The 27,529-nt window shown below is 37.9% G+C and overlaps 1 protein-coding gene and 1 long non-coding RNA gene across 3 annotated transcripts; one reads left to right on the top strand and one right to left on the bottom strand.

Annotated features, from left to right (window-relative positions):
* Nucleotides 1-15,786: 15,786 nt before the first annotated feature.
* Nucleotides 15,787-24,935, top strand: pax1b (paired box 1b). Of its 2 annotated transcripts, none has more exons than XM_042390171.1 (4): nt 15,787-16,470; nt 19,729-19,859; nt 20,448-20,682; nt 24,417-24,935. In XM_042390171.1, the coding sequence occupies exons 1-4, from the start codon at nt 15,876-15,878 to the stop codon at nt 24,482-24,484; spliced, it is 1,029 nt and encodes a 342-aa protein (XP_042246105.1). In that variant the 5' UTR covers nt 15,787-15,875; the 3' UTR covers nt 24,485-24,935. The 2 variants fall into 2 exon arrangements, with proteins under 2 accessions (XP_042246105.1, XP_042246104.1); XM_042390170.1 differs by having other exon boundaries at nt 24,414-24,935.
* A 1,218-nt stretch (nt 24,936-26,153) lies between these two features.
* Nucleotides 26,154-26,799, bottom strand: LOC121882187. Its single transcript, XR_006092040.1, has 3 exons — nt 26,776-26,799; nt 26,518-26,536; nt 26,154-26,443 (listed from the first exon to the last, which is right to left on the bottom strand). It is a non-coding gene; the product is annotated as an uncharacterized LOC121882187 (long non-coding RNA).
* Between the last annotated feature and the right edge of the window lie 730 nt (nt 26,800-27,529).

Below are 27,529 nucleotides of genomic sequence, written 5' to 3'. Positions count from 1 at the left end.
CTCTGAGGGGAGGAACGAATGAAAGTGAAATTATGCATTCACTCAGTTGAGACTCCACTTTACAGTCATGAGAGCAAATGGAGGAAAACAGGACATATAAGGCAGGGTGAGTGTTAATACCACATTACTTTTTCCGTTTTAAGTCTGAGTCAGCGGTGTCCCTCTGGACTGTAGAGGGAAGACTTCTGTTGGAGCCATTTTTGTGTTTGCTCATGTACATTTCACAATTTTCCATACTATTGAGAGAATGTAAAACTTTCTTTTAACTATGAATTAATAAAAATTATATTCTGTGCGTCATGTTTGAGTCAAGAAGCAGATCTATGTCAAAGAGACAGTTTAAAAGACGGTTAACGCTAAAGAGAACATCCTGTTCTCTCACACTTCCTGTTTTCTCACCACTGGGTGTGGTGCTTATACAGACGTGTTTGTCTTGAATCTTGTGTTCTGAGTTCACAGTCAGGGTTTACTTGTGCTGTTAGTATAACTGTTATTATATCACTGTCAGTGCTACTAGTATTAATGCTATCGTTAGTGGTACTAGTACCACTGCAACTGTTATTACTGCCAGTATTATTCTTAATGCTACTGTTAATATTACTACATAACTGAGGCTAGGCAAAACGGTACCACAGTGTACACTGTAGAGATGCCAGTAAGAGTTTCTTTCATGCTCTTAATTAAACAATATTTTTACTATGTGTTCATGTCAGTGCCACTGTCGTTATTAACACAATAGACAAATACACAACTACTGTACATGAAGGTCTGGTTATGTTTTGACAACTATCACAGTTGGTTATGGTTTGTGTTCTGACCACTTAAGAGCTTTTGTCATATTGTCTCAGGTACTGGTGAGACAATGGAATACAATTCATGAAGGCCAGTTTGAAAAACATATGAGATTAAAGGTTTATTAGACACCAAAATACTACAGCACTTCAGTACACTATATTGTTGTACAAAATCATAAAAACATGTCAGTGAGCCACACCATTGCAATGAGTGACATGTAAACCAGATATTTTCTAATTCAGTTGTTCATCTTTTGCACTGATGATTAAACCAGGAGAGTTTCATACCAATCAAAGCCGTAGAAGTGCTCAAACTGTGAGTTATATTACATTGTCTATGGGGAAAAAGTAATGAAATTTTAATTTCAGGAATCAAGGGCGTCTGAAATAGCTCCTCCCACTTTGTAATTCTATTAGCTGGATAATTAACACTGCTTTGAAAGAGAGCAAGCAGATCCAAATTTAGGTGAAGTTGTTACTCTTAAAAATGTCTGTAAATGATACAGTCAAACTACATGCATGCATCAGACTCTTCAGACAAATTGTGAATTTACAGGAGATAAATGTTTAGGATTTCTGTGCCCTCACATATGATTTAAGCTGTAGATACAAAAAGAAACACAGACTTAGTATTCAGAGTGTGTACATTAGTTGTTTTGTTATATGGTATGTAAATGTAAGCATTAGCAGAAAAACAAAACAAAAGGCCAAGTTCTGACACAAACACCTAAACTGTGTTTTTTATTTGCGAACAGAAAATGCTCCAAAAAGGTGTTGTGATCTTAAAACTCTTCATACAATCATCAAAATCACAGACTGAACCTGCTGAGTTTATTGACCTTATCTCATGTCACTAAGGGCTCAGTGAGAAATGGAGCTTAGCGAAAGTTCAGTCAGGAAGACTATCTTTTTTGCATGCCTAGGTCAATAGTTTTACTTCTCATATCATCATGTCACTCATCTCTCACGCATGCTCACCCTATTTCCTAGCTGTCATTGCCTGGGGCTTGGATCGCGATATCAGCGGTTCATCAGCTGGTCTCATCTATCCAATAGCACAGCCACACACATTCATTGTAAGCCTATCATATGGTTGCTGTCTTTTTAAATATGTCTCTCTGCTTAGTCTGTGCATGCTGCTGTTATGCACGCCCCTCTATCTCCCCATCTCTGCCCAATCTCCACAGGTTCAGCAGCCGCCACCACCACCAGTGTCTGGACACCATGGGGTATCTATCTTGTGGCTGCTCAGGGATGATATCCTCGTGGAATCCAAGCAACAAAGACTTTTGTCATGACTGTCACATTTCTATCTCTGTTATAACAAACATTATCTTCACTCCATTCACTTGTCTGATTGAAATAACATACTATCAGCATCGTTAGTTAGGACTGTAACACTCAAATTGCCAAGACTGTTTGGGTGTGGTTTGACCAGATTTGATTGGCAGAGGCCTGGCAACATGCACAGAAACAACCCAATAATTGTCATCACATGTTGATTCAAATACTGCTAAATCCTGATCAGTGCACAGAAGCATATGACCCCATATTGATAGTGTGTATGTTGTTTTTTGTTATTTGGTATTTAAACATGTTTGTGAAAATGCCTTAAAAGTACAATATCAACTAAAATGATAAATGATACTTCCTGGAGGCTGGTTTTAGACTGCACGGGTCATTTGAGGGGTTATCATTGGATCATTGAAATTTTGTGGGTCTTAACTGTGGAAACATGAATGAAATCTTGCCAGGTGGGCAGTGACATAATTCTGATGGGTGGTCCTACAAAGAAACAGTTATTGGTTACTGTAATGAAGATTTGAGAAACCTGATTTTTCCCAGGTAGATTTCTCCTGGAGATCATCAGCTTCTCTGCCATGTATGCACATAACATGTACTTAACAAAAGACTGTATATGGGGAAAGTGGAGCAGCTGAATGAAAGGAGAGATCATTGTATAGAGTGATTCATTCATGTATTTAAAGTCCTAAAACTGAAACTAACACAAAGTATCCTCTAGATGTCTAAATAAGTTGGTTTCCAGCACTTAACATTTTACTGTTAATTGAATTCAGACACATTCGCACTGAGAAAAAGTTCTGGCTCAGACACACAGAAAAACTGAACAAAAATCAGGACTAACAAACATTTTCTATCACAAATACAGATAAAATAAGAAAGGCATGCTTTGAGAACAAGGTTGGTGTAGAGAAGAAATCTCATCACTGATTTGTTGCTTGTACACACAGATTTACACTACCCAGTATTGTGCATGTTAACACGTTCCCTGAATACCCACATAACTTGGTTTCTGAGTAGCCTGGCTATATAAGTGCATGTAAAAACGATGATCGTTGTTCAGATCTATATTTTTCTTCTCTTTCAGCAGATAGTTATCTGCAGGAGGTTTCAGATATATACAAGATCAGTCTGAGGAGGAGATGTCAACAAGTGACTGAGGGAACTGATGAAGCAGGAAGTAGAACCCTCCTCAACAGGATCTACACTGAGCTCTACATCACAGAGGGAATGACAAACGAGGTTAATACCCAACATGCGGCGTGGCAGCTTGAGACAGCTTCAAAAATGGAGACCCTCCATGACATTCCAATAAAGTGCCACGATATCTTAAAGCCTTACCGAACCAACAGGAACACATCAGAGTTGTTCTGGCGAAAGGTGTCGCTGGCGTTGGAAAAACCTCAGTGCAGAAGTTCACTCTGGACTGGAGCAGAGGGCTTGGAAAACCAGGATGTCAGTCTGGTGATTCTGCTTTTGTTCAGGGAGTTGAACTTGATCATATGAGCAGTACAATCTCCTCATGCTGCTCCATGATTTCAATCCAATATTACAGAAGGTCACAGCAGAGAAGCTTGCTGACTAAAGTTTTGTTGATCTTTGACAGCCTGGATGAAAGCAGACTTTCACTGGATTTCAAGAACAGGAGGGTTGTGTCTGATGTCACACAGAAGTCATCAGTCAGCATGGTGGTGACAAGCCTCATCGAGGGGAAGCTGCTTCCCTCAACTCTTGTCTGGAAAACTTCCTGACCTGCAGCAGCCAATCAGATCCCTTTGACATGTGTTGACGGGGTAATAGAAGTACGTAGCTTCACTGATGCCCAGAAGGAGGAATACTTCAGGAGGAGATTCAGTGATGAAGAGCTGTCCACCAAAATGGTCTCACACATCAAGACATCCAGGAGCCTCCACATCATGTGTCACATCCCAGTCCTCTGCTGGATCACTGCTACAGATCTGGAGCACATGTTTAATACAGACCTGAGAGGAGAGCTGCCAAAGACCCTGACTGACCTGTATTCACTCTTCTTGCTGGTTCAGACAAAGAGGAAGAAGCACAAGTATGATGAGGGACATGAGACAAGTCCACAGGGGCTGATGGAAGTTGACAGGGAAGTTCTTCTGAAGCTGGGGAGGCTGGCGTTTGAACAGCTTGACAAGGGAAACATCGTGTTCTACCAGGAAGACCTGGAGCATTTTGGTCTTGATGTCACAGAGGCCTCTGTGTTGTCAGGAGTTTGTACAGAGATCTTCATAGGAGAGTGTGATCTTCCAGAAAGCAGTCTACTGCTTTGTTCATCTGAGCGTTCAGGAGTTTCTTGCTGCAGTCTACATGCACCACTGCACTGGAGGGCTTCCTGGGAGAAGAGTTAAAACTCAGGAAGTCAAAACCAAAGTCTTTCCTTGAGAAAATTATTGCTTATTTCATAAGCAATGATAGCTGGATGTCTTCCTAATGGGAACCATGGAGAAATTTTTCAAAAGTGAAAATGGCCACCTAGACCTGTTTGTTTGCTTCCTTCATGGCCTTTCTTGAGTCCAATCAGAGTCTCTTAGGAGGCCTGCTGGGTCAGACAGAACAGTTCAGAAACCATCCAAAGAGTCATCAACAACCTGAAAAAGAAGAACACTTGTGATATCTCTCCTGACAGAAGCATCAACATCTTCCACTGATGATGACGATGAATGACCACTCAGTACATCAGGAGATCCAAGAGTTCCTGAAGTCAGAACAGATCAGAGAAGGAACTCTCTGGGATCCACTGAGGACCTGCAGAAAGGCTCAGTAAGTCCAGATGCGATTAGCATTATAAATCAATGTAGATTGGTAGTTTAGTTCTTCAAATATAAATTATATAAAATTGTTAAAATAGTGCTCTACTTGTTCATAGCCAAAATAATGTCAGTTATATTTAGCCACAGATGTTCTTGAGCTGTTTCAAATGTTTCAAGTGTGACTTATCTTAAAAATTACTGTCTCAGCATCTTCCACCTTTTTCTCACACTAAAAACAGACCTGGTGGTCTTTAATCATTTCACAGAAAACCAAAATGCTATACCACAGATTAGCCTTCTTCCTAACTCCCTGGGAACTGTCTCTTATTGGCATAATGCTATCTTTGCACTCTCACTGGCACATTCATCATGGGAAGGCAGTTTTCCACCACACAATGGTGCCTTTATTTCTCATGAATTCAGCTTTTTATTTTAAAGATGGAAGTTGTGTTACATAGTCTTGTTTTTAAGTCTCTTATATTCTGTTTGTCACAGAAAAAAACTCTTTTTACTCTCTTCTCTCTTGTTGGTGTAGAAGAAAGTAGTAACAGGAAATGCATAAAGGTCTGAATGAAGAGCAGAATGGTAGAATTCAGACAGCTTAAAGAGATATTTTATACATTAAAGATCAATGTTATATTTTAATGCTGATACCCTGATAACATCTTTCTGATGCTATGTTAATAATTCAACCTTATTGGTTTGTTAATTGTGTTTGTGTGCTGAATCAGTTTCTCAGAAAACAATGTTGACATCTAAACATGCTGTCATCTGTCATGCACATAATTATATTATATTTAATTACATTAATATTTTATATACAGGTCTAATGTTGTCAAGCCATTTGTTTCATTTGTGCTTGTCAAAAGTCATTAAATTTTCTTGCTTATGGGTGGGAACCTGACAGCAGCAGGTAGCTTGCAAAGAGAGATGAACTTTCTCAACTGTAACTGTAAAAATAGTGGACAGTAAAAATGGTTTTCTAATCGAGATGGCCTCATGCCAACTTTGCAGAGACAGACATGGGATCAGATCACACAGACAAACTGCACATTATGGAAGCCTCAATTTAACTCTGGTTTCTCTCCCTTCATCTGCTAGATTAAAAAAAATATTAAAAGTCTGCAGGTTTGAGAGAGAGTGATAATAATTATTGTTTCATTCAAGCACAGTGAGATATGATTAGCTGAACCAGGAGTGCTCTGGAAGCCTACTAGTTCAGACGCATGCCAAATGCAGTAACCACAATGTCCGTGGTTCAATTCTGGCAGTGGACCTTTGTTGCATGTCATTCCCTGTCTCTCTCCTTTTGTTTCCTGTTATCTCTTAACTGTTGCTTGCAATCAAAGGAAATACCCCAGAGAAAAAATATTTAAAAAAAAAAAAAGAGTTACTGAACCACTGAGGTGAAGACCAAATGTTAATCAAAATAGGGAATGTCAAACTTTCTTAATCAAATGCATGAAGAAAATATAAAGTGTCCTCTTTTCATGATAACATATGTTGTAATATGTGTCATGGCAGACTTTCTGACTGTGGACTCTTAGAGACTCACTGTTAGGTTGTGGCCTCAACTCTAATGTCCAGCCCCTCCCATCTGAGAGATCTGGATCTAAGCTACAACAATATGCAGGATTCAGGAGTGAAGCTGCTGTCTGCTGGACTGGAGATTCCAAATTGTAGAGTGGAGACTGAGGTCAGAGGCTGTTACTATGGTTTATCAACTGAATAAAACAACTGAAACTAATGTAATTTATGTACATACATAACTTACAATCATGAAGTTAATTTTCTTTTTTCCAGATTTAAAGTTTTCAACTGTACAGTAAATTAAAAAAAAAAAAAAAAAAAAAAAAAAAAAGAAGTGCAATATATGACAATCAGCCCCACTTGATGTTGCACTATCACTAGCATCTCAGACCAAAACAAATATGTGCATCATTTACTCAAAGTTGGGGGGGGGGGGGGGGGGGGGGGGGGGTAGCAGCCCCTGAATAGACAGTTCTTGAAACTCAGATCAAACTGTCAAACTAAGCAGTGCTGATCAAATATGGATCAAGATTCTGTTACTGCATTGCCTATTTTTCATCTCAAATGTTTTCAGAAACATTTTAGTGTACTGTTTGGCTGTAATTTGAGGAAGTTTGTGACGTGGCCGCCATGTTGGAAACGGACCTGAAGGACATGGAGGGACTCACATGCACGCATGGTCAGAGTGGCTACCACAACACAGAGCAGAGAGGCTCAGACAACAACACACAAAGAGGGAGTGTGACTTCACTCTCTGCCCAGGTCACCATTACTCCACTATATCTTTACATAGCAAATAGTTGTTAGCTGACATCTAGTGGGGCTCATTGTCATTTATTGCAACTTTAATATTTATCATTTTTGGTAACAAGTCACTAAGCATACAGAAGATCCTCTCAACTAATACTGTGTGTTTTAAATTGTTAAAGTTTAGTTGATGAAGATTTTTCTGGCTTACATTAATTTTAATGTGTTTTAATGAATAATGTTTGATTATTGATATTGTTCCTTCAGAACATACATACACACACACACACACACACACACACACACACGGGGACACAGATCAATGCAGGTGTGTAAAATATTTTTTATGAGTCAGTTTTGGTGCCTGAATGTTGTGGTGACATTTGGATGATGTCTGTAAAAGGCTGACATTATGATGATCCACAGTAACACATCACTCTGCTCATTTTAGGGAAAAGCTCATTGATGAGGACATAGTAATGTTGAACTACATATTTAAAACCTGAACACATCTGACTGGATTATAAATGGATTTCAATCTTCACTAGTGCAGTTCCTGTTCATAATGTGCCTGTTGGGAAGAAGGCTGACATTATGATGATCCACAATAACAAAGTCACTCTGCTCATTTTAGGGAAAAAGTCATTGATGTAATGCTGCACTACACATTTAAACCTTTGTCCAACCCCTTCCATCTGAGAAAGCTGAATCTGAGCTTCAACAAGCTGTAAGGTTCAGGAGTGAAGCTGCTGTGTGATTTTCTGGAGAGACCACACTGTAGACTGGAGACTCTGGGGTCAGTTCACTGACTGTTATTATTGTTGGTCTTAATGTTTAACAATTGAACCTAATTTATGTACAAAAAGACTCACATCTATTAAGTTGATTTCCTTTTTCCATAGTTTCATTTTTTTTACTGTTCAAAATTTAGTCTGTCATTATAAAATATGACTGATTCTTAAGGACATTGTAGAAAATGTGAACTATTAGTTGTTAAAGTAAATTGATGTTTATCATTTTTGGTAAAAGTCACATCTGTATACAGAAGATCTCAACTAATATCAGTTTTAAATTGATCGAGTTTAGTGTTTTATTATATTCATGTGTTTTAATGAGTAATGTCCGATCAGTGATATTCATCCTTCAGAGCACGCGCACACACACACACAGAAATCAATGCAGGTGTTTAAGGTATTTTTTAATGAATGAATGTTGACATGAATTTGTGTCTGAATGCTGTTGTGACATTTGAATGATGTCTGTAGAAGGTTGGCATTATGATGATCCACAGTAACACAATGATACACTCTACTCATTTTAGGAAAACACTCATTGATGAAGACATAGTAATGTTGAACGACATATTTAAAACCTTAACACATTTGATTGGATTATAAATGGATTTTAATCTTCACTAGTGCAGTTCCTGTTCAAAAATGTGCCTGGTGGGAAGTAGGCTGACATGATGATCCAGAATAACACAATGACAAAGTCACTTTGCTCGTTTTAGGGAAAAAGTCATTGATGTAATGCTGCACTACACATTTAAATCCTGAACACATCTGATCTGATGATTAATGGATTTTTATCTACATAATTTATTCTTTATTCAGGCAGTGAATGCAGATTGTCAGTGATCAGCTGTGCTTCTCTGGACTCAGCTCTGAAGTCCAACCCCTCTCATCTTTCCTCAGTGAAGCTGTGAGAGAACAACAATTACAGGCTTAAGGACTGGACAGAAAGACAGAGAGAACAGGCAGCCAGCCAATCAGATCATCCAGATGCTTGTTGTGATCGTGTGTTTGAGTTGATGTAAAGATGACTACTGTTGTGTTCATGTCAGCAGGAAATAAAGCTGGATTATAGCTGACAGCCTTACAAGATGTATATAGACAGTGGTCCTCATCATCAAACTGTCATACTATCAGATATGATCTGTAAGTGTTTTCTCATTTCAACACTAAGTAATTGATCAGTTCATCTTTGTCAGAGCTCTAAGATCAGTCTGATTGAAGCCTGCAAATCACTGGTTCTGATTCCACAGAACCATCATTATGTTCAACCATGTGGTCTTTATACAGACCAAAACCTCTGATGTCCAGGAATCACAGCAGGTGTTTAGCTGAGAGCTCATACTGATTGTGTTGTGATGATTTCACAGCAGGAAAGATCTTCAAATCCCACAGAAACTCTGTAGCTTTTAAACTTTTATAACCGTTCACATGTATCAACAGTAAATCTATCACTAAACTGATGACTGAATGTCTGTTTCTGCAGTAATGTGTTCATGACTCAGCAGTTTATTTCCTCTGTATTTCAGTGAAATCTGCAGAGTAAACAGACGTGATACAAAAGTTTCTGCGGGTCTGTGAGCTTGGAGCTCAGTGTGTTCACCACAACATGTTAACATGAGTGCTGAAAGGAAGCTTGCTACGCTACACAGCTGTTCCACTTCTGGTCTGAACAGGACTGAAGTCCCTGCTGCTCTTTATACTGGATGTGCTGCATCACTGACCGACAGCTGATGAATTGAGTCTCACTAAACACTGATTTTTATTCTGTTTCTTCTTCTGTCATGATCTCCGTAAGAGTGTGAGTAAACATACAGGAGTGTGTGTTGAGAGAGGATCAGCTATATCCTGATGATCCATCTGGACTGGCGTCTGGATTTTGTCATCCTCACTTAAGTCCCATGACTGACTACAAACTGAACAGTTATCTCTGGATTTTGTTGAAGTCAGCACTTTACAGATTTATTGTATATGACCTGTTTGGTGCAGAAAAGATAAAAAAATAAATTAAAAAAAAAAAAAACAGGTTTTATAAGTCAGACTCTGACCCTGGGCCCGTATTTATCAAGCGTCTCAGAATTGATTTGAGAGGTTTTAACTGAGAACTAAAACTAATTTATGAAGCAGAAGAGAATTTACTCTGACATTCAGAGAAGGATTACTCCTGGAAGGGAGCAAGCAGAATTCAGTTTTTATGCTCCACATATCTAGAACAAACTTGCAGAAAACTGCAGGTCTGCTGCAACTCTTAATTCTTTTAAATCACAGTTGAAGACTTTTGTTTGCCACTGCCTTATATTAAACCAATTTTGAGGGTTAATATGTTACACTGCACCGTAACTTTTATTCTCCTGTTTTATCTGCCTTATTCTGTTTTAGCTTCTTTTTATTTCCAATTTAAGACTTTAAAAAAATTGTATTTATGTCTTTGTGGCGGTATTGAATGTCCTTGAACACAGCTGTTCTGTAAGAAGCTGGAGAACCAGCTCCCAGCCTCATAAAAAAAAAAAATAAAACAAACCACCTCACAAGGTTCTGTACATTGGGAAACGGCCCCTTAATAAACAAATGCCTCTTTGATATATATACTAAATAAACAAAATAAAGCCTGCAGGTGTTAGGCTATCGTGAGGCAAGCACAACCTCTTGTACAAATAGCACTAAGATCAACCCAATGCAGGTCACTTGGTTGAAAGGTACCCTCAAATCAGAAAGGCAAAAGACTCAAAAGGGTGAACAGACTGCAAATGAGATCTGCAACAAGTTGAGGAAAGAACACAGCGACCAAGGTGTGTGGTTTCCCTCCTCTCTTAAACCCCAGAAAAAAGGCGTCGTCATACCCTGATTGGCCAAGAGGGGAATGCACCCAGCTGCCCTCAATTACTATTTGGGAGCCAGTTCCCACACCCTTCCCAACAGGTGATCTGAATAACCCTCCAATCAATCCGGAGTGATTTTGACATGCAACAACACAATTTCGGAACCGGGAGACACGAATTCAGAACAGGGAAATGACAGCAAGTCCCATGAATGGGTAACTGCTACACTCTCCCCCCCATATAATAAAACACCGCCTCCTAGGTGTTTACACATGTCCTTCACACAGTTATTTACTTTCACATAATTTCACAAAAAACCTAAAAAGTCATCTTCATCACTAGTGTCTCTGTCCATAAAATGTGCATGTGACAGCTTCTTTCTCCTGAGCTTCCACCTTGGCACAGGTTGGGTGACACTCTTTTAAGTCAGACACCTTGACCACTTGCAGATCCTGTCCCGTGTCCTCGAGCACAATTCTGTAATTCACAGGGCCTACCTGCTCCACAATACGGTACGGACCAATCCACCATGGTGCAAGCTTTTTGGAAGAAATGGACAGGGGATGGGCTTTCATCCAGACCCTGTCTCTTGGTAGGTAACATGTTGTTGGTGTTTGTTGCAGTTATGAGCTGTTTTCTTTTTGCCCATTCCAGGTTTGACTCTACAAGAGCTTGGACATTTTTCAGGGCATGGGGCACCTGTGAAGAGGGCTCAAGGGCTCTGGTGAAAGGTCCTTTTAAAAACCCTCCAAGCAGCAGCTCAGCTGGGGTAAAGCCAGTGGCTTCATTAACCGCAGAGTTCAAGGCAAAACACAGCTCTCGTATGAACCGATCCCAATTCTTATGCCTCTCCCCAACATAAGAAGCTATCATGCTTTTCAGAGAGCGGTTAATACGCTCAGACATCTGGTGACTGCTACATCTTTTTATATTGCCTTGTTCTGCTTTTATATTCTGTCTTGATGCCTTTTATGCTCTATGTAAAGCACTTGAATTTCCTTGTTGAAATGTGCTATACAAATAAACTTGCTTTGCCTTGCCTTGCCTTGCCTTCCTGTATGTTTGTGTTTGTTTTGTGTAAAGCATTCTATAACATTGGTTTTGAGAAGTTTTATACGCTTCTCAGGGGAGGGTGGTGGGATGATGATGGTGGTAAACAAAGACCAAATTCTAATTGCAGAAACATCTGTGGAAATAAATTAACTTTCAGCATTTTTTTCCTATGTCAAGCTTCAGTTTCATGTATAACATCTATTTTTAGTTCAGTTATTTTTTCTGTCCTTGTGTATAAATGACCCATATTTTATTGAATCTGTGTTCTTTGTTTTGGATATCTGTGGATCAGTTAGATTTTTTTGCCTAACCACTGAACCACCAGGACATGCCATCTGAGTTTTTGGTTGTAATTTGGTGCTATTTATAGCAGTGCTATATATTCCATTTCGACCTGAGTTCATATTTATTCATCAGTCATTTATTATTGGAAACTTTAAAATTTACAATTTCATTTAGCAGACGCTTTTATCCAAAGTGATATACATCTGAGACTGATACAATACAAGCAGGGATCAGGAGACAACAACATGAGTAAGTGCCATAAAGCTTAAGTTTGAGTCTGATAGGATGTAGGTGCCAACAGGCGGTGCACCGATGCGATGCATAGAGTACATAGATTTTAGATTTTTTTGTGCCTTTTTGTTTTTTCTTTATTCTTATATATGTTGAATTGTATGTTTTTCTGCAGATAAAACATGTTTGCATGTTTGGCTGACCTGCTGTGAACTGACTAAAAGACTTCAGGTTATGCTAGCTTAGCAACTGGAATTCACTAATTGGAAGTGTACCAATTGAACACTGTCTTTATTTTACCTATAAATTAGTGCTAAAGTACTTGGTTCTTTCCAGAAATTTTACTAACTTTAGATTGTCTATGTTTCTTTATTCCTTAACTTTGCTGCTGAAATCAAGTGCAATATACAAACAAGAAAACAGTGCCACCAAGTGACGATAAAAGAAAACAATGTGAGAACAATCAATGTGAGAGATGACACAATGCAGCCCAGACATAAACACAATATGATACCTTCCACTGTGCAGCACTGACTATAGTACTGCTATGAGTACCAGGAGTTTTTATGTGCAAGACATACACACCCACCCTCCTTGTGCTGCTGTGTGTTATAGAGTGTGATGGCTGATGGGATGAAGGAATTCCTCGCTCTGTTACTTTTGCAGCTGGGAGCTGAAGACATCAGCCTGATGGGAGAGGCTGAAGCTCACTGAACAGGGTGTCAGTCTTTGAGAGGGCATGGGTTTTGTAGATGTCACTAAGGCTGTCTTGCTCAGTGCTGTTTTTTTTTTTCCGCAATACTCACAAACAACAAACAGTTGATTCATCTGGTCCCGTCCTCCAAACCTGGGGGAAGATAATGTTGCATTTCTCTGAGCATTAAAAATGTGACAGGGTTTCATCCCGTCCCTTAGTTCTTATAGTGTAGTCTCGTTCAGAGAGAACAGCTTCAGGGCCAATGTGGAAAGTAGGAATTGTTACAGTAATCAAGACCCATTTCCACATACATAATGACATGTATGTATTGTATTAAGACAGACTTGGGGGGGAAAAAAAGACCTATCCTTTAAATTCACCAAAGAGCCCTCGTTCCTCTGGGTGCTGAATGACGCCAAATGATCCTCCTGCTCTGCAAACAGGAAACATGACGTCCACCCAGAGGAGGAGGGTAGGAGGAGAAAGAGGAGGAGGAGGAGGAGGAGATGGTTCAGGGAGCTGCAGGCTGCAGTCGGAGCATTGTTGGATGGTGGAGTAGCGAGACGCTGAGACGCTGTGGACAGCAGCTGATGGGTGAGGAGATGAAAACTGTTCAACTTTTACAAACTGAGGCTGAGGGTGACACACACACAAAGAGAGAGAGAGAGAGAGAGAGAGAGAGAGAGGATTAATGTCAGGCTAAAAGTAAATTTACTCTCCAATTTTGGATGTTTTCTTTTGGGAAAGTTGCATGTTTGCTGCAAGTTTTAAGTCCTTTGAGACAAAAGTAGCAGCAGGAATTAAAATGAAGATAATAAAAGACAGAGATATCAAACATGAGCTGATATAAAATGAATATACACCATATTTTTAAACTTTGGTTTCTGTAGATTAATCTTTCTAATAGGGTGTTTGCATAAAATATTACCCTCTTGAAGAAAACGGAGTTCACATTAGACAGATTAGTGAAATGATACTGAATGCAACATAAAAGCTACTTGATCAAACAATAATTGCATCAATCAGTGCTGTTTGTGAATTTTGTTTATTCTCTGTTGAGAAGTAAAGTGAGAGTAAAAATTATAAGGTTAGCTACATGCAGGAAATGAGATGCAGCTGCATTCAACTCAGATGATGCTTAGTAACAAAATTCAGCTATTAAACCTTTATTTTAGGACATTAGTTGAGTAAAAACAAAGAGGAAATGCTGCATATTGCTGTTCTGGAATTTCTTTATAGAGGATAAACATGTTTTAAATGAGCAGAGACACATGAACTCTCACCTGTTTTGGATTCAGGAGAACAAGATGAAACTTATCATCCTGTAGTTTGTTGTTTGTCTAAAATCAAAAATGTCTCATGGGAAAACAAAATGTCTTCTGCTGTTGCCCTGCAAGTCTCTTAAGTAAAGATTTATTTATAGAGAGCATGTTAAATATCAAACAACTAGGACAGAACAGAAAAACAGCAGTTGAAAAAAAGCGAGGGAATATAAGGTTTTGAGGTAAACTAGTCCAGTGTTTAGGGGCAAAGACAGCAAATGCTCAGACACAACTGATTTTAATTTTAATTTGATTTAATTTAATTTGATTTAATTTCAGTTCAGATTTTTCACGAAAAGCTTCTCACTTCTTGTTATAATGTCTGAACTTTACTTCAGTGTTTGAATTAAGTAAAAGTCGTGAAAGGAGATAATATCACACTCTGTTTCTTTTGTATTTTAAGCGATGTGATAATGATTGTTTTAGTGGTTTAAGATTATTATTATCTTAAGTACTGTTATAAGTAGCTACTGTTGAACTAATTAATTTTTAAAAGATTAAAGTTATAATTAGGTTATTCATAAGAGTGTCTGAAGTTAAATGGTCACACTACCACCAAAATTAAAGATACAAGATTGCAGTCTGAAGCTCCCAAATTGATTGACAGGTCTTAAATAAAATCTGATTTATTCATGTTTTCTGATGCTGTTAAAGGTTTGTGTACATGAGTAATGTTTGTTTACAGGCCAAGGTTTTTCAGCTATAATCAGATGAAAAACAACAACAAAAACAAACAAAAAAAAAAAAAAGCAAATGTTCGTTCTTTAAGTCAAAGTCTTCAAACCTGTAATTGAAATGGTCAAAACAAACACTAATTGGGTCTTCGATGACAGTTATCTGCCTTGTTGCCAATGATGATAGCCACATAGTTTACACAATTAATATTATTAGCATTATCATGATTAAAAATGTTTTTATTTGTATGTCTATTTTACTTCTCTGTTATAAAACTGATGCCAGAATCCATCCTGAAATAACAAAAATATTAAAACTTTTGCAACTCTAGCTGGGTACTAATTTAATTAAAAATAACAGCAGCAAACACAATTTAACAATAACAATAATACATATACTGTCCGCACAAAGACGTTTAGTCACACAAATCCCAGGCCTCATATATATTTATTCTCCGAGCTGAATATATTATTTTTAATAATTATTGTATTATATTATATATATCTAGCTCATTCTTACGTCATCTATGCATAGAAACAAGAACTGCTGCTGATTTAATTTCATTATTGTGCATTAAATGTAAAGAAACCCTAATCTGTATCTCATCGCATTCTTCTTCTCCTTTTAATTAATTAATTTTTTTTTTAACAATTTCTAGAATTTATCAAATAGAAACATTTGATGCTTCTCCAAAAAGTATCCTCTTTTCTCAGCTTTATTTCACGTTAAGTAGGCCCTAAAAATTGTTGGATTGTGGATCACATTAGAAGTCCTTTTTGACTTCTTAAAGATCGATAATTGCACTAAAATCAAATATAGGCCTATGAAAATCAGTAAGAAGCTGGTTGATAAATGACTCCCGTGTGTGCAGAGCAGAGCTACGGGGAGGTGAACCAGCTCGGCGGGGTGTTTGTGAACGGCCGGCCGCTGCCCGCCCCGCTGCGGCTGCGGATCGTGGAGCTAGCGCAGCTCGGCATGCGGCCCTGCGACATCAGCCGACAGCTGCGCGTCTCTCATGGCTGCGTGTCCAAGATTCTGGCCCGCTACAACGAGACGGGCTCCATCCTGCCAGGAGCCATCGGTGGCAGCAAGCCGCGCGTCACCACCCCCGCCGTGGTCAGAAGCATCCAGGAATACAAGCAAGGGGACCCGGGTATTTTCGCCTGGGAGATCCGGGACCGGCTGCTGACGGACGGGGTGTGTGACAAGTACAACGTGCCGTCCGTCAGCTCCATCAGCCGGATCCTCAGGAATAAGATCGGGACTGTTTCTCAGCCGGGTCAACATGAGAGCAGCAAGCCGGCTCCGGCTCAGCTGCCCCCATACGGACACGTCTACCCCTACTCCCCCACCGGGACCAGGACCGGATCCGTACCCACCGGGCACGTCGGTCTGCCGCGGAGCTGGCACAACATCCTGGGCATCCGAGCCTTCATGGATCCGGCAGGTTGGTGGCAACTATTTAATAACACTTCAAAACTTCTGATTTTCACCCTCAAATATCCAAAAGTTTTACTGAAAACAAAACTTTTCCCTCATTGTGTATTTGCATATAAACTATATGATGTTTGCAATCAAATATTTAAACCCCAAACTACGTGTTTTTATGGCAAATAAATCAAACAGAAAATCAAATTGCATATATTGCATCTTCTGATGTCGTATCTAATCAAATTTCTCCAAAATTCAGCCTTACATATTGGATATTTTTGTAAACTTTATGATCCCTCTCTTAAGAAATTAAAATAAAGTTTTGTGAAGTGTTTGCGAAAATAAAGTGACTTTGTAAAATTGCAGCCACCGGTGGTTGAAACAGAAACAGAAGCATATTATTCTGTTTACAGACATGTTTCAGGTGAGTTTTTACATAAATGCCATAAAATAAATAATATTACAAGCTAATACTATGACTGAGAAGATTTCTTTAAAACGGGGCTGTAGCCAGGAGTTTAGAAATTCTGCATCACCTACAAGAAAATCTGTACCTTTTTTAAATGGTATATTTTCATATTTGATTTATTTAATAATTTGTCTGGTCGAAAGCATGCAGATTTAGTCTTCTCTTTAAACCTTTTTAGATTTAAGCCTTCTTCACAATGTCAGGAATAAAATTCTGATTGGGAAATAATGCATCATGTATTTATTTATTATTTATGTTAATGCAAAATTAGTAAAATGTTATCACGTCTAAAGAGGAATCAGCATTTCAAAATACTCATCATGTGTAGGCTTTTAAGTGTGGATTGTAAAGTTTCCTAAAGTTGCTAAAACCTCCAGTTTCCTAGAAAAACACAGAGAACGTGACCTAAAATGATAGAAACCTATGTGGACATGTATTCATATTGAGGAGCACTGGGATAAACTGATTTTTAGCTTGAGTCCTTATATTAAAGACTCTAATCAAAGAAGACTGTTCAACATTCTTACTTTTGCTGTCCAGGAAAATATACTGATCAGATTAATTGATAATACTCCACCAAAAAGTGTGGGATGACTCATGCTGATATTTGAGTTAATACCATTGAAATATCTGCAGATTTAAATGAAAAATTGACGACTTTCTTTTTAAAGACTCAGACTTTCCTCTTTAAATATACTGATCAAAGACTTAAATATGTATTTAAAAGAATGATAAACTGCAATAATGACTGGCAAACTGACATTTTTAGGTTATAATGTGGGAATTTACCCCCCTCATCGCATATTTACTTTTTCTTCTCTCTCTCCAGATGATTATTTGTTGCATCACTGTCGGCTGTAACAGGACTGAGCGTTTTCTACCAAGTCAGCATGATTGCAAACTGATACTACAGAAGATAAAAAACACACCTTGTTTAAAAATCTACTATAACTACTATACTATGCAAAATAAGCCAGATGATGAGATAATCAGCAGATAAAGTTTTCAGTCCCAAAACGGTCGGTTAGCTACACTGTGAGTTTAAAAAAATCGTATATTATACTATAAATCTTATTTATTATTTGATTGATTTCATTTTCCTCTTCGCTGTGTTTTTACATGTTGTTTGAATGCACTCATGCCACTTTGAATTGCCTCTGGTCCCAAATTTTTCAGAAATCCTGTGGTGATATTCAACTGCTGTTTTTGTTTTTTAGTCTTGTTCACATCTGAAGACAGTCATTCATGCCTTCATTCTGTCATCTTTGATTCATCTCTGGTTTCACTCAAACCTTTTGTGTTTAAACTCGATCCAGAACTTCTTGTTCCTTCTCGGGAACTGATTCATTTAACCCTGAAAACCCCTGATGGATCCACCGTCTCTAGCATCATCTTTACATTGTTCAAATCTACGGAACTTCATTTATTTTTTATGTTTTTTTTAATCATTAAGAAAACAAAACCTACAACAATGATGAAGAGAAAACAAGACATCCAGGATAGTAGGAAAAACAAGCATGAAAGAGGGAGGAAATTATGCTTTTGCTCAAGGGTTGAGCTAATACCAGACAGTTTTAGAGACAGTTTTTCACAGTTTTTATGGCCTTGCAATTCTGAAGAAGGTTCAGCATATCTAGATAGATACTAAAAGTGGTATTGAATATGCTGAAGTTTGTTTTTTGGTTTGAGATCTTGGTAGTGAGGACATATTTACTCAAAAATAAAAAGAAAGTTAACAATATACAGAATGTAGAAGTCTATAAAATCATCCACTTCAAACAGCACCAATTTATCTTTTTAAAGTCAACAGTTATAATTCTCCTCTGAAGAAAATTCATTATAAGTCAGTCCAACAGAACTTTATTTACACTTACGAAATGTGTTTAAGTGAGAATTTAGACATTTCAAATTGATGTAATAATGCAGCCAGATGTGATATTTTTGTTTATAATTTTGAAGCTGTCAATTTGTTAAAATCTCAAAATAACATCTGTGTTGGTGCAACAATACTCAAATGTAATCAAGTCTTAAGATAGTGGAACCATCTAGCCTATAAAAATAACCAGTGTTTAGTCTTTTAAGCGTTAAATGTAAAGTTTCCTGAAGTTGCCAAAACCTCCAAATTCACAGAAAAACACTGAGATCGTGACCTCAGATACCTTGACAATATTACTTTTCAAAAATATAAATGATATATACGGCAGCTTCACTGGCAAAATAGCGTCAGTGTTGAAAGAATCAACAGCTAACAGAATCCATCAACAACTTTAAGACTAAAGATAAGTTAAGTCAGTGGGTGAAAAGCTCTAAGGTGCGACTGACAAACATTGTGAATCTTTTTTAGCTGTTCAGCACTTTGACAAAATAACTGCTTCGATTAAGCAGATATGGAAGAAATAAAACAAAGTCAAAAAACATCTGTAAATAATAAAACTGTCGTCTGCCCTGCAGAACACCAGAGCCTGTTTTATAGCAAGGTATTTTGTGTTTGACTTTTGTAAACAGAAGTGAGAAAATCTGACAACGGGTTAGAGAGTTTCATTATTTTTAATATTTATTCGTTGAGAATTTTCTGGACTTTTCTTCATACTAGTGAAATCTTATGGTCACTGACTCCTAAGGTGTCATTTCTCTCCTTAAAAAACACTTTGTTGCTCTTCTAACTGGATTAAATTTAACTGAATATGACACAAACTGATCTTTTAAGGTGGACTAAAATTGCTCAAGAACTGCTGATATGAGTTTCCACACAGAGACAAAAATGTTAAAATATTTTTAATTCAGTGTTAATTTGTTTATTTGCAGCTCTGTCTGGATCTGATGGACATTCAGCTAAAGTGGACGACTGGACCAGTATGAGCGGCAGACCGTTTCCCTCCGGAGTCAATGGAGTGGACAAAACCAACAACGAGCCAGACCTCAAATACCCACAACAGGTAAATAAAATAATCATTATAAAATTGTAAAATTGCTGGAATTCTTCACAAATTTGAGTTTCAGGTTTTGGAAAATACACACCTGCAGCTCAATATACTTTAAGCCAACAGTTCAACAGCAATTAAGCTGTTGACTTATCAGAGACAAGTATTTTCAGTGGCTGTGGTGGACATTTTTGAAAAGTGGGGACATTTTTTGAGGTGAGCAAATTTTTGGAAAGTGAGGACTGGGTTTAATTTTGGAAAGAAAGAACATTATGCAAATTAGGAATTAAAAAATAGGCATTTTTGGAAAATGGCGACATTACCGTCTATTTGTGGGTTAAGACTTTAGTGTTAATGTTAGAATAAGGTTAAAGTTAAGGTCTAAGATAGGATGTAGGCTAAGAAATGTGCTTCGTCAATGGTTGTCCACACCAGTACGTGTGGTTAAGAAAAAAACTGTATATTTCTGCAACACTAGAAGCAGGAAAACCCTTGTCATAAAATGTATTCCTGTGTTTTTCTGTTAAGCAAGTGAGTTGCTTTAAAAAGATACAAGCTGTCCTTGTTTTCTCATGTTTCTTTATTTTTCTTTCTTTTCCTCAGTCTTCATCCAGTCTGTCTGGTTACGTCTCAGCTTGCGCGTATTCTCCGCCGAACCAGTACGGTGTGTATGGAGGTCCGGCAGCCAACTACATGATCCCTGGACACCACTGGCAGCATCAGTCCTCCAGTATGAATCCCAGTTTGACTCCCAGTCTGGTTCATCCTGGCCCTGCACCACCACTGGAGGCTGCAGATTTCCACAATGCTACATCTTTCAAACTTTCACAGAGAGAAGGTGAGACTCACACATGCTTTTATAGCGTAACATCTGATTTGTTCCAGTACTATTAGACCCTAAATGTTTGAATGAAAATTATATTCTTATTGACACTGTATATACAGAAATTGTGGGTGCAAATGGGGCATTTATCCACAAATTTTCTGTTGACATTTACAGTTATATGTCAGCTCTTTTGGAGGATAGAAGCTGAAGGGAAAGTTGACTTTGTGGGCCGGCTGAAAATTATAAATCTAAGAAACTGTTTTCTAGAAAGCCACAGTTTTTCCATCCTGTGTTTTATGCTATAAAAACACATCTGAGGGGCTTTATTTTCTGCTAGACGCTGTGTTTTTGTGCTGAAGAACCACTAATGTGTGTGTTTTTCAGAGACAGGGTTGGTCCTGTTGAGATAAAAATGGTCCCAAATTACACAGCAGAAACAGCTCCTGGTTTTGATAGGAAAAATGTAGTTAGGACTTTGTACAAGTATATACATACAGATGATATATTGCACCATATCTGCTGTGTAAACTGTGTGTGTTTGGTAAAAACGAGCCTGAAACCAGGCCGACAAAAATGACATGTTTCCTTAAAACAATAGAAAATTAATTTGTATATGTTATTAATTTAACTTTAATGGTTTCTGGTTGTTTAACTAAAGGTTTGTATCAAAGAATAAATCTAAATGATTAAGTTTAAGTTTTTTTCATACTATTGAACAAAACTCATGCACACCTCTGACCTGAAGCTACAATTTTAACTGGAAAAGTTGGAGATAATGATCACAAATCTGATCTCAAACCAGCAGCCTCAAGCCTCATTGCGGCCGTTAAAAACAAACAGCAGACAGAAATCAACAGCCAACAAAACCAGTCCTTTAAAAAGCTCAACAAACATCATGTCATCTCCCCTCCGCCCCTCCCTCTTTGTCTCTCAACCCAACCAGTCGAGGCAGATGGCCGCCCACCTAGAGCCCGGGTCTGCTCGAGGTTTCTTCCCGTTAAAGGGTTTTTCCTTGCCACTGTTGCCAAGTGCTTGCTCATGGGGGAATGCTGGGTCTCTGTAGATTAAAGAGTACGGTCTAGACCTGCTCTATGTGAAATGTGCCCTGAGACAACTTCTGTTGTGATTTGGCGCTATATAAATAAAATAGACTTAACTTCACATATGACAAAGTTGTTTCACTCCAAAGGGTCCAAATCCATAGAGGCTACAGGAGCCTCTATCCAAGAGTGTTTTTATGTCTCTATATGGACTTACCATGTGTGAGAGATTGAGTTTATAATGAACTAATCACACATTAATGTTTGTTTCTTTTTAAAAATTCCTCATAATATCACCACAAAACATACATTTTGTACTTCAATGCTAATTTAAAGTCAAACTGGAATTATATTGTTATATATGTGTTTTTTTTTCTGCTACAGCATACACATCTGCTCTGTAAATCGCTTGTCTTCAACTTAAAATTTATTGTCCCTGAGGGGAAATTTGTCTTGCAGCCATGTAAAACATAGAACACACAGAGAGTTAAGCACACAGTAAAGGTACATAAAAGATACATAAAATAATAAAAAAAAAATAATACATGAAATGTGCGTACATCAAGTGACGACATTAAACCAAGTGTGTTTAGCCAATACCAAAAGGGAGGAATTTATATTTTTCATTGGTCCCTCCTATCCTCCTTATCCGTTTACATTGCTGGAGTCCTTATTTCGATACAGAAAATCAAATCTTTGCATAAAGTACTAACATGTTCTATCATAGGCAGAGCAGACGGTCACACTGAGCCTGATAGCATCCTGTTACACAACACAAGAGCCACAGAGCCATCTTAGGTTTTCTGCTAAAGTCTCCCTCTTATCTAACTTACAGACATGAACATACATGTTGTCCTGCACCAAACAAACATTCACCATGTAGGCTAGAGTTCAAGTTTACATATCATCATGAGATCAAACCATCTTTCAAATCTTTCAAAACTGCATTAATTGATTTTTTGGCTGCACTGAGGAAGCGCAACAAGCTGTGAAAACAATGTCATGTCATAACCTTATGAAGTTGTTATGGTGAACATGCTAGCAAACAGTTATTATTTTCATATCCAGCAGTTATGGAGCAACATTATCATTCAATTTCAGTCATGTTTCTATCCACCTGGTGAATGTAAGTCCAATATTCACTCTCTTTTAGCTCTGCTTTGGTCTCCACCAACTCTGTAGAAAAAATATCTGAGTCTTTAACTGCTAAATGTGCCACTTTCATCACCAGCTACAGCAGTGCATGAAAAACACAGCCCTTCCATTCATTTGAATGGGGGCAGTGCATTCACACAGCGGGGGTGCCACTGCACACGGCTTAGCAGAGCTCAGCTCCAGCAAAAAGTTGAACTGGGCTCAAGTTTTGCCGCAGCACAACCCAACGTCATCCAGTGCTGCGCTGGCCAATCACATACATGCAAGCGCACATTCCTGGTGGATTACTTTGTAACGTGAATTCTGTATTCAACTGTTTACCTCATTAAACAGTTGCTGCTGTGATAACTTTCCAGAGTTGTAAAATCCAGTCTGTGAGTATTACAAACCGCTTTGCAGTGTTTTGGCTTCTGATAATTTCTTAAAGCTGGAGTGTGGAACTTTTACATGTAAATGAACGTCCGTTACATTCAAGTCCTTGCCAAATGAGCTCACACAATGCTGATTAAGCCTATCACTGCCAGGTAAATCTCTCTGTACTTCGCAGTATACAGAGTTTTTAAATCTGGTGTCTATGGTGACATTCCCACGTTGGGATAAAATAATTTAATTGTGTGGTTCCTCTAGACTTTCCAAATATTATCAGGCTGAATGGATCAAATTCTGAAAGTGAAACGAGTCGTTTCGCAGGGATTGCGTGACCCTCAAAACAATTTATCCAACGTTTTCCAGCTGCAACAGTAGCGGCGGGATAGGCTACTATGGACCCTATGACGTAAGCACATGTTGACAGTGTTTGTGTAATTACTCTCACTGCCAGAAGGGGAAGACAAAAGAACCACACTGCAGGTTTAAATGCAATTAATCTGTAACTCCAACTCAACTCCCTGGATCGTATTTCATTGTCTCACTGGTACCTCAAACAACATGCCCCCACCACCGGAGCCCCTTGTACTATTTTCATGCACTGCAGTTTTCCATCTTAACATGGCTTAATGTGAGTTTAGAGCTTTTTCTCTGAAAACAGCTGCCTGCTGCTGGGAAAAAAACCCGCAGAGTCAGGTGACAGTTCTCTTTGTTTTCATATCCATGAATGACATCTTTCACTTTACACATCATTTGATCCATTGTTAATACAAAAATATTGATTAGAGCCAGTTTAAGAGAGCTGTATCACAGAGATGAAACATCCAATATCCAAAATTATAAACAGAATAAAACAGCAATTGTTTGATTATGAACTTTTAATATATATATATATATATATATATATATATATTGGAGGCATTTTATGCCTTTTATTAGATAGTGACAGATGAAAGATGACAGGAAACAAGGGGAGAGAGAGACAGGGTAAGACATGCAACAAATGTCCCAACAAATGAATCAAACTGCAGACATTGCAGACACGTGGCAAGCTTCTTCATCAGTAGGCTACTAGGGCATGCCTAGTTTTGCACTATTTATTTGCAGCCATTAAGTCTTGTCATGAAATGATGCTGACATGGCATGATAAATGATTTTTTATTGGTTTGTTTTTTTCTGCAGAAGACAGGAAAAGTCAAAGTCTCCTGAACAAACACCATCATGCAGCTCACAGATTGTCTACAGCCTCGTGATGACACAGAGGAGCCACAGATGACGTGATGTGATGCTGAAAGACTATCAGGTTTTTATTTCTGAGGAGAGTCGAGACAAAGTGACTTTTACTGCTCCAAACTGGAGCTTAAGACCTGAGGGAAACTCAGTCTCAATCTCCTATGATCTGCCCCTTCCAGGACTTTATTTAGTGATTTACAACATTTTGCAGAATGAGCAGCATGCAGAGAAGAGGTGAAGGAAAAATATACCAAATACATCCAGAAATTGTAATTTTTTCCCCTTTAAAAACAAAACTGACTGTTTTTTCACCCTGAACTTGTGTTTCAACAACCTCCAACTTTTTCTGCATTTTTATCATGAAAGGGAACATATCAATTGCATTGGAATTGTATCATCTTGTAAAATATACTGGCAAAGCTGTATATTTTTCTATAAATGTGCTTAATAAAGACATGCAATAGAAAATGTATCTCAGTGGTAATGACGGCATTAAGAGCAAAGGTTTTCCAGATGTCAGAGCAGAGTAGAATAGCACAACAGATGGTCAAATATAGTAATAATGATAATAATAAAGATGTCTTTTTAACATAAACTTCATTTGTTAAACAATCAGAGTTTGTAAAGGATTGTGTAAGTATGTATATGTATCATACACAGATGTTACAGGATTTATATTTGGTGTCCAACAAATCAGACTGTCTGAGCATTTAGAGCATTTAAACATCAATTGATGGATAAAAGCAAAAAACAAACAAACATTTTACAGCAATAAATGTACACAGTGATATAAGAAAGTTAAGAGAATTTTAAGCACAGCCTATACAGCTCAGTATCCATAGGAATTACATTCACATTGGACAAATCAGCAACACAACATTTTCATCCAGTGCCAACCTTCAATGTCATTGCAGGAAGTAGGTCAGGTGAGGTAGATGCTCTTTTTTGTTTTACCTGATCCTCACTCTTTCCCTAACCATAAAAGAATTATTCAACATTTTAGGAAATATACTTATTCACCTTTTTGCCAAGAGTTATATGAGACAATTGATTCCACTCTCATGTGTGGAGAATGAGGCTTGAGCTTGGAAACGGTTAGCTTAGCTTAGCATAAACACTGGAAGCAGGAGGAAACAACTAGCCTGGTTCTCTCCAGAGTTCAAAAAAGTGCCCGCCAGCACCTTTAAAGCTCACTAATGAACATTCATTCTTGTTTGTTTAATCTGTACACAAACAGAAATATACAAACAATCATTTGTGATTATGTGTATGTATGTGTTAATCGAACACTGAACATAATTCTTGACAGAATTGTCCAGTATCAGTGTTCTTCCTGGACAGGGTTGACTGATAACAAATCAATTTTGCTAGCCTGCTGTTCAGAATGAATCTAATACAAGTTAATGTCGACAGCTACATTAACTTCATGGGTTTATGCAAATTAAACTACCTCAAACAAAGTAAATTGTATGGATAATAGTGACATACAACTATTGCAATAATTGATCATGGTGATTTTATTTCTTTTGGGTCTGTCTTTCCATCCATCAGCTGATTGTAGTATCAGCTGGACAAAGTAGTACCCAACAAAAAACTTATTGTAACCAAACTGTAATCAATCCTACACAAAAAAGCATGAGAAAATGATATTTTTACATGTGATATGTAATATTATATTTCCCATGGGATTATATTTTGCATCAAATATTATATTTCACATGTGAAAATATCCTAAAACTACATGTGCCTATAACATGATTTTTTTCACATTAAATAATTATTACATGTACATGTTTAACATGTATTATTACAAATGAACGTGACAATTTCACACTGAGTTTGTTTGTTTGAATGTGTAACTACAAAGATATTTGTGTTACAACAGATATTCAGTGAGTCCATCTGAGATCCTGGACCTGGAAAACCAACTTAAATTTCAGACTCATTAGCTGTTGCCTCTGCAGATCAGGAGACGCTTCCTGCAGGTTAAGAAAAGGTGCAAGATGATCCATGAGCAAACAGCTCAAAGCAAACAGAGGCTGTCCATTAATACCTGAACAATCTGAGTCGAGCTGAAACAGAGACAGACAGAGCAAACATCTGGTCATTGTTTAAAACTGTCCCTTTAGGAAGTGTTTGAGTCACTTAGGAAGCCAGTTAAGACCTCATTCTCTTTTCTATTATCTGCTTTGTCTTGCTCAATGATTCAGCAGTTTTCTGTCTGACAGACATCCAGCTTTAGTCACTTCTGCCTCAACCTTTTACTCCGTTTTGTCATAATGTAGAATATTTTCTGTCTTACTAGACTAACCTTCCATTCGAAGTCACCTCTGACGCACTGCTCTTTCTGTCCTGCAGGAACATGAGAGAACATAAATAATGAGATGATGTGGTCGACTGAAGATCAAAAGATTATCATCGGTGGCGTTTGACACATATCTTAAAAACTTCAAACACTTAGAGTCTGTATAGAGTCAGACAGGGTTACAAGTATGCTGTGAGGATAAGATCTGCGTCCGTGTTTTGCTATTTTTGTGACAACCATTTGAAGGACAGTTAATTTTAAGCCAAACATCTCCCGTGAAAGATGTACTAACCTCTTTGGTCCAATGACAAAACAAACACACCCTACCAATCAGTGAAATTTTTTACTTAAAAAAAAATTGTCTGAATCTGGCCAACTGCACCCTAACACTTATTGTGTAGTGGGGCCTGAAGCCAACATAACACTAGCAGGACTAAGTTACCAACAATTCAATAACTGCTAACAAGGCCAATCTAATGTCAAATTAGCTAACAAGTCACAAAGATAACATTAGTGAGACTAAATTGCTAACAATCCAGCACCTGGCTAAAACAAAACTAACACAGGGCTAAACTGTTGGACATTCAACATCAGCTAACAGGCAACCAGTACTAAACCGGTAATAACAGTATGGTAAATTCTTGGTTATCCAGCATGACAGGAGGCTAACGTAACATTAGCAGGACAAAGCTACAAGTAATCAATCAATCAATCAATCAATCAATTTTATTTGTCACATGTAATCATATAAGGCACAATC

The sequence above is a fragment of the Thunnus maccoyii genome, chromosome 17 (assembly GCF_910596095.1).
Source record: "Thunnus maccoyii chromosome 17, fThuMac1.1, whole genome shotgun sequence".
NCBI classification, from domain to species: Eukaryota; Metazoa; Chordata; class Actinopteri; order Scombriformes; family Scombridae; genus Thunnus; species Thunnus maccoyii.
Note: the sequence above shows the minus strand (reverse complement) of the source record. Positions and strands in the feature narration are given on the sequence as shown.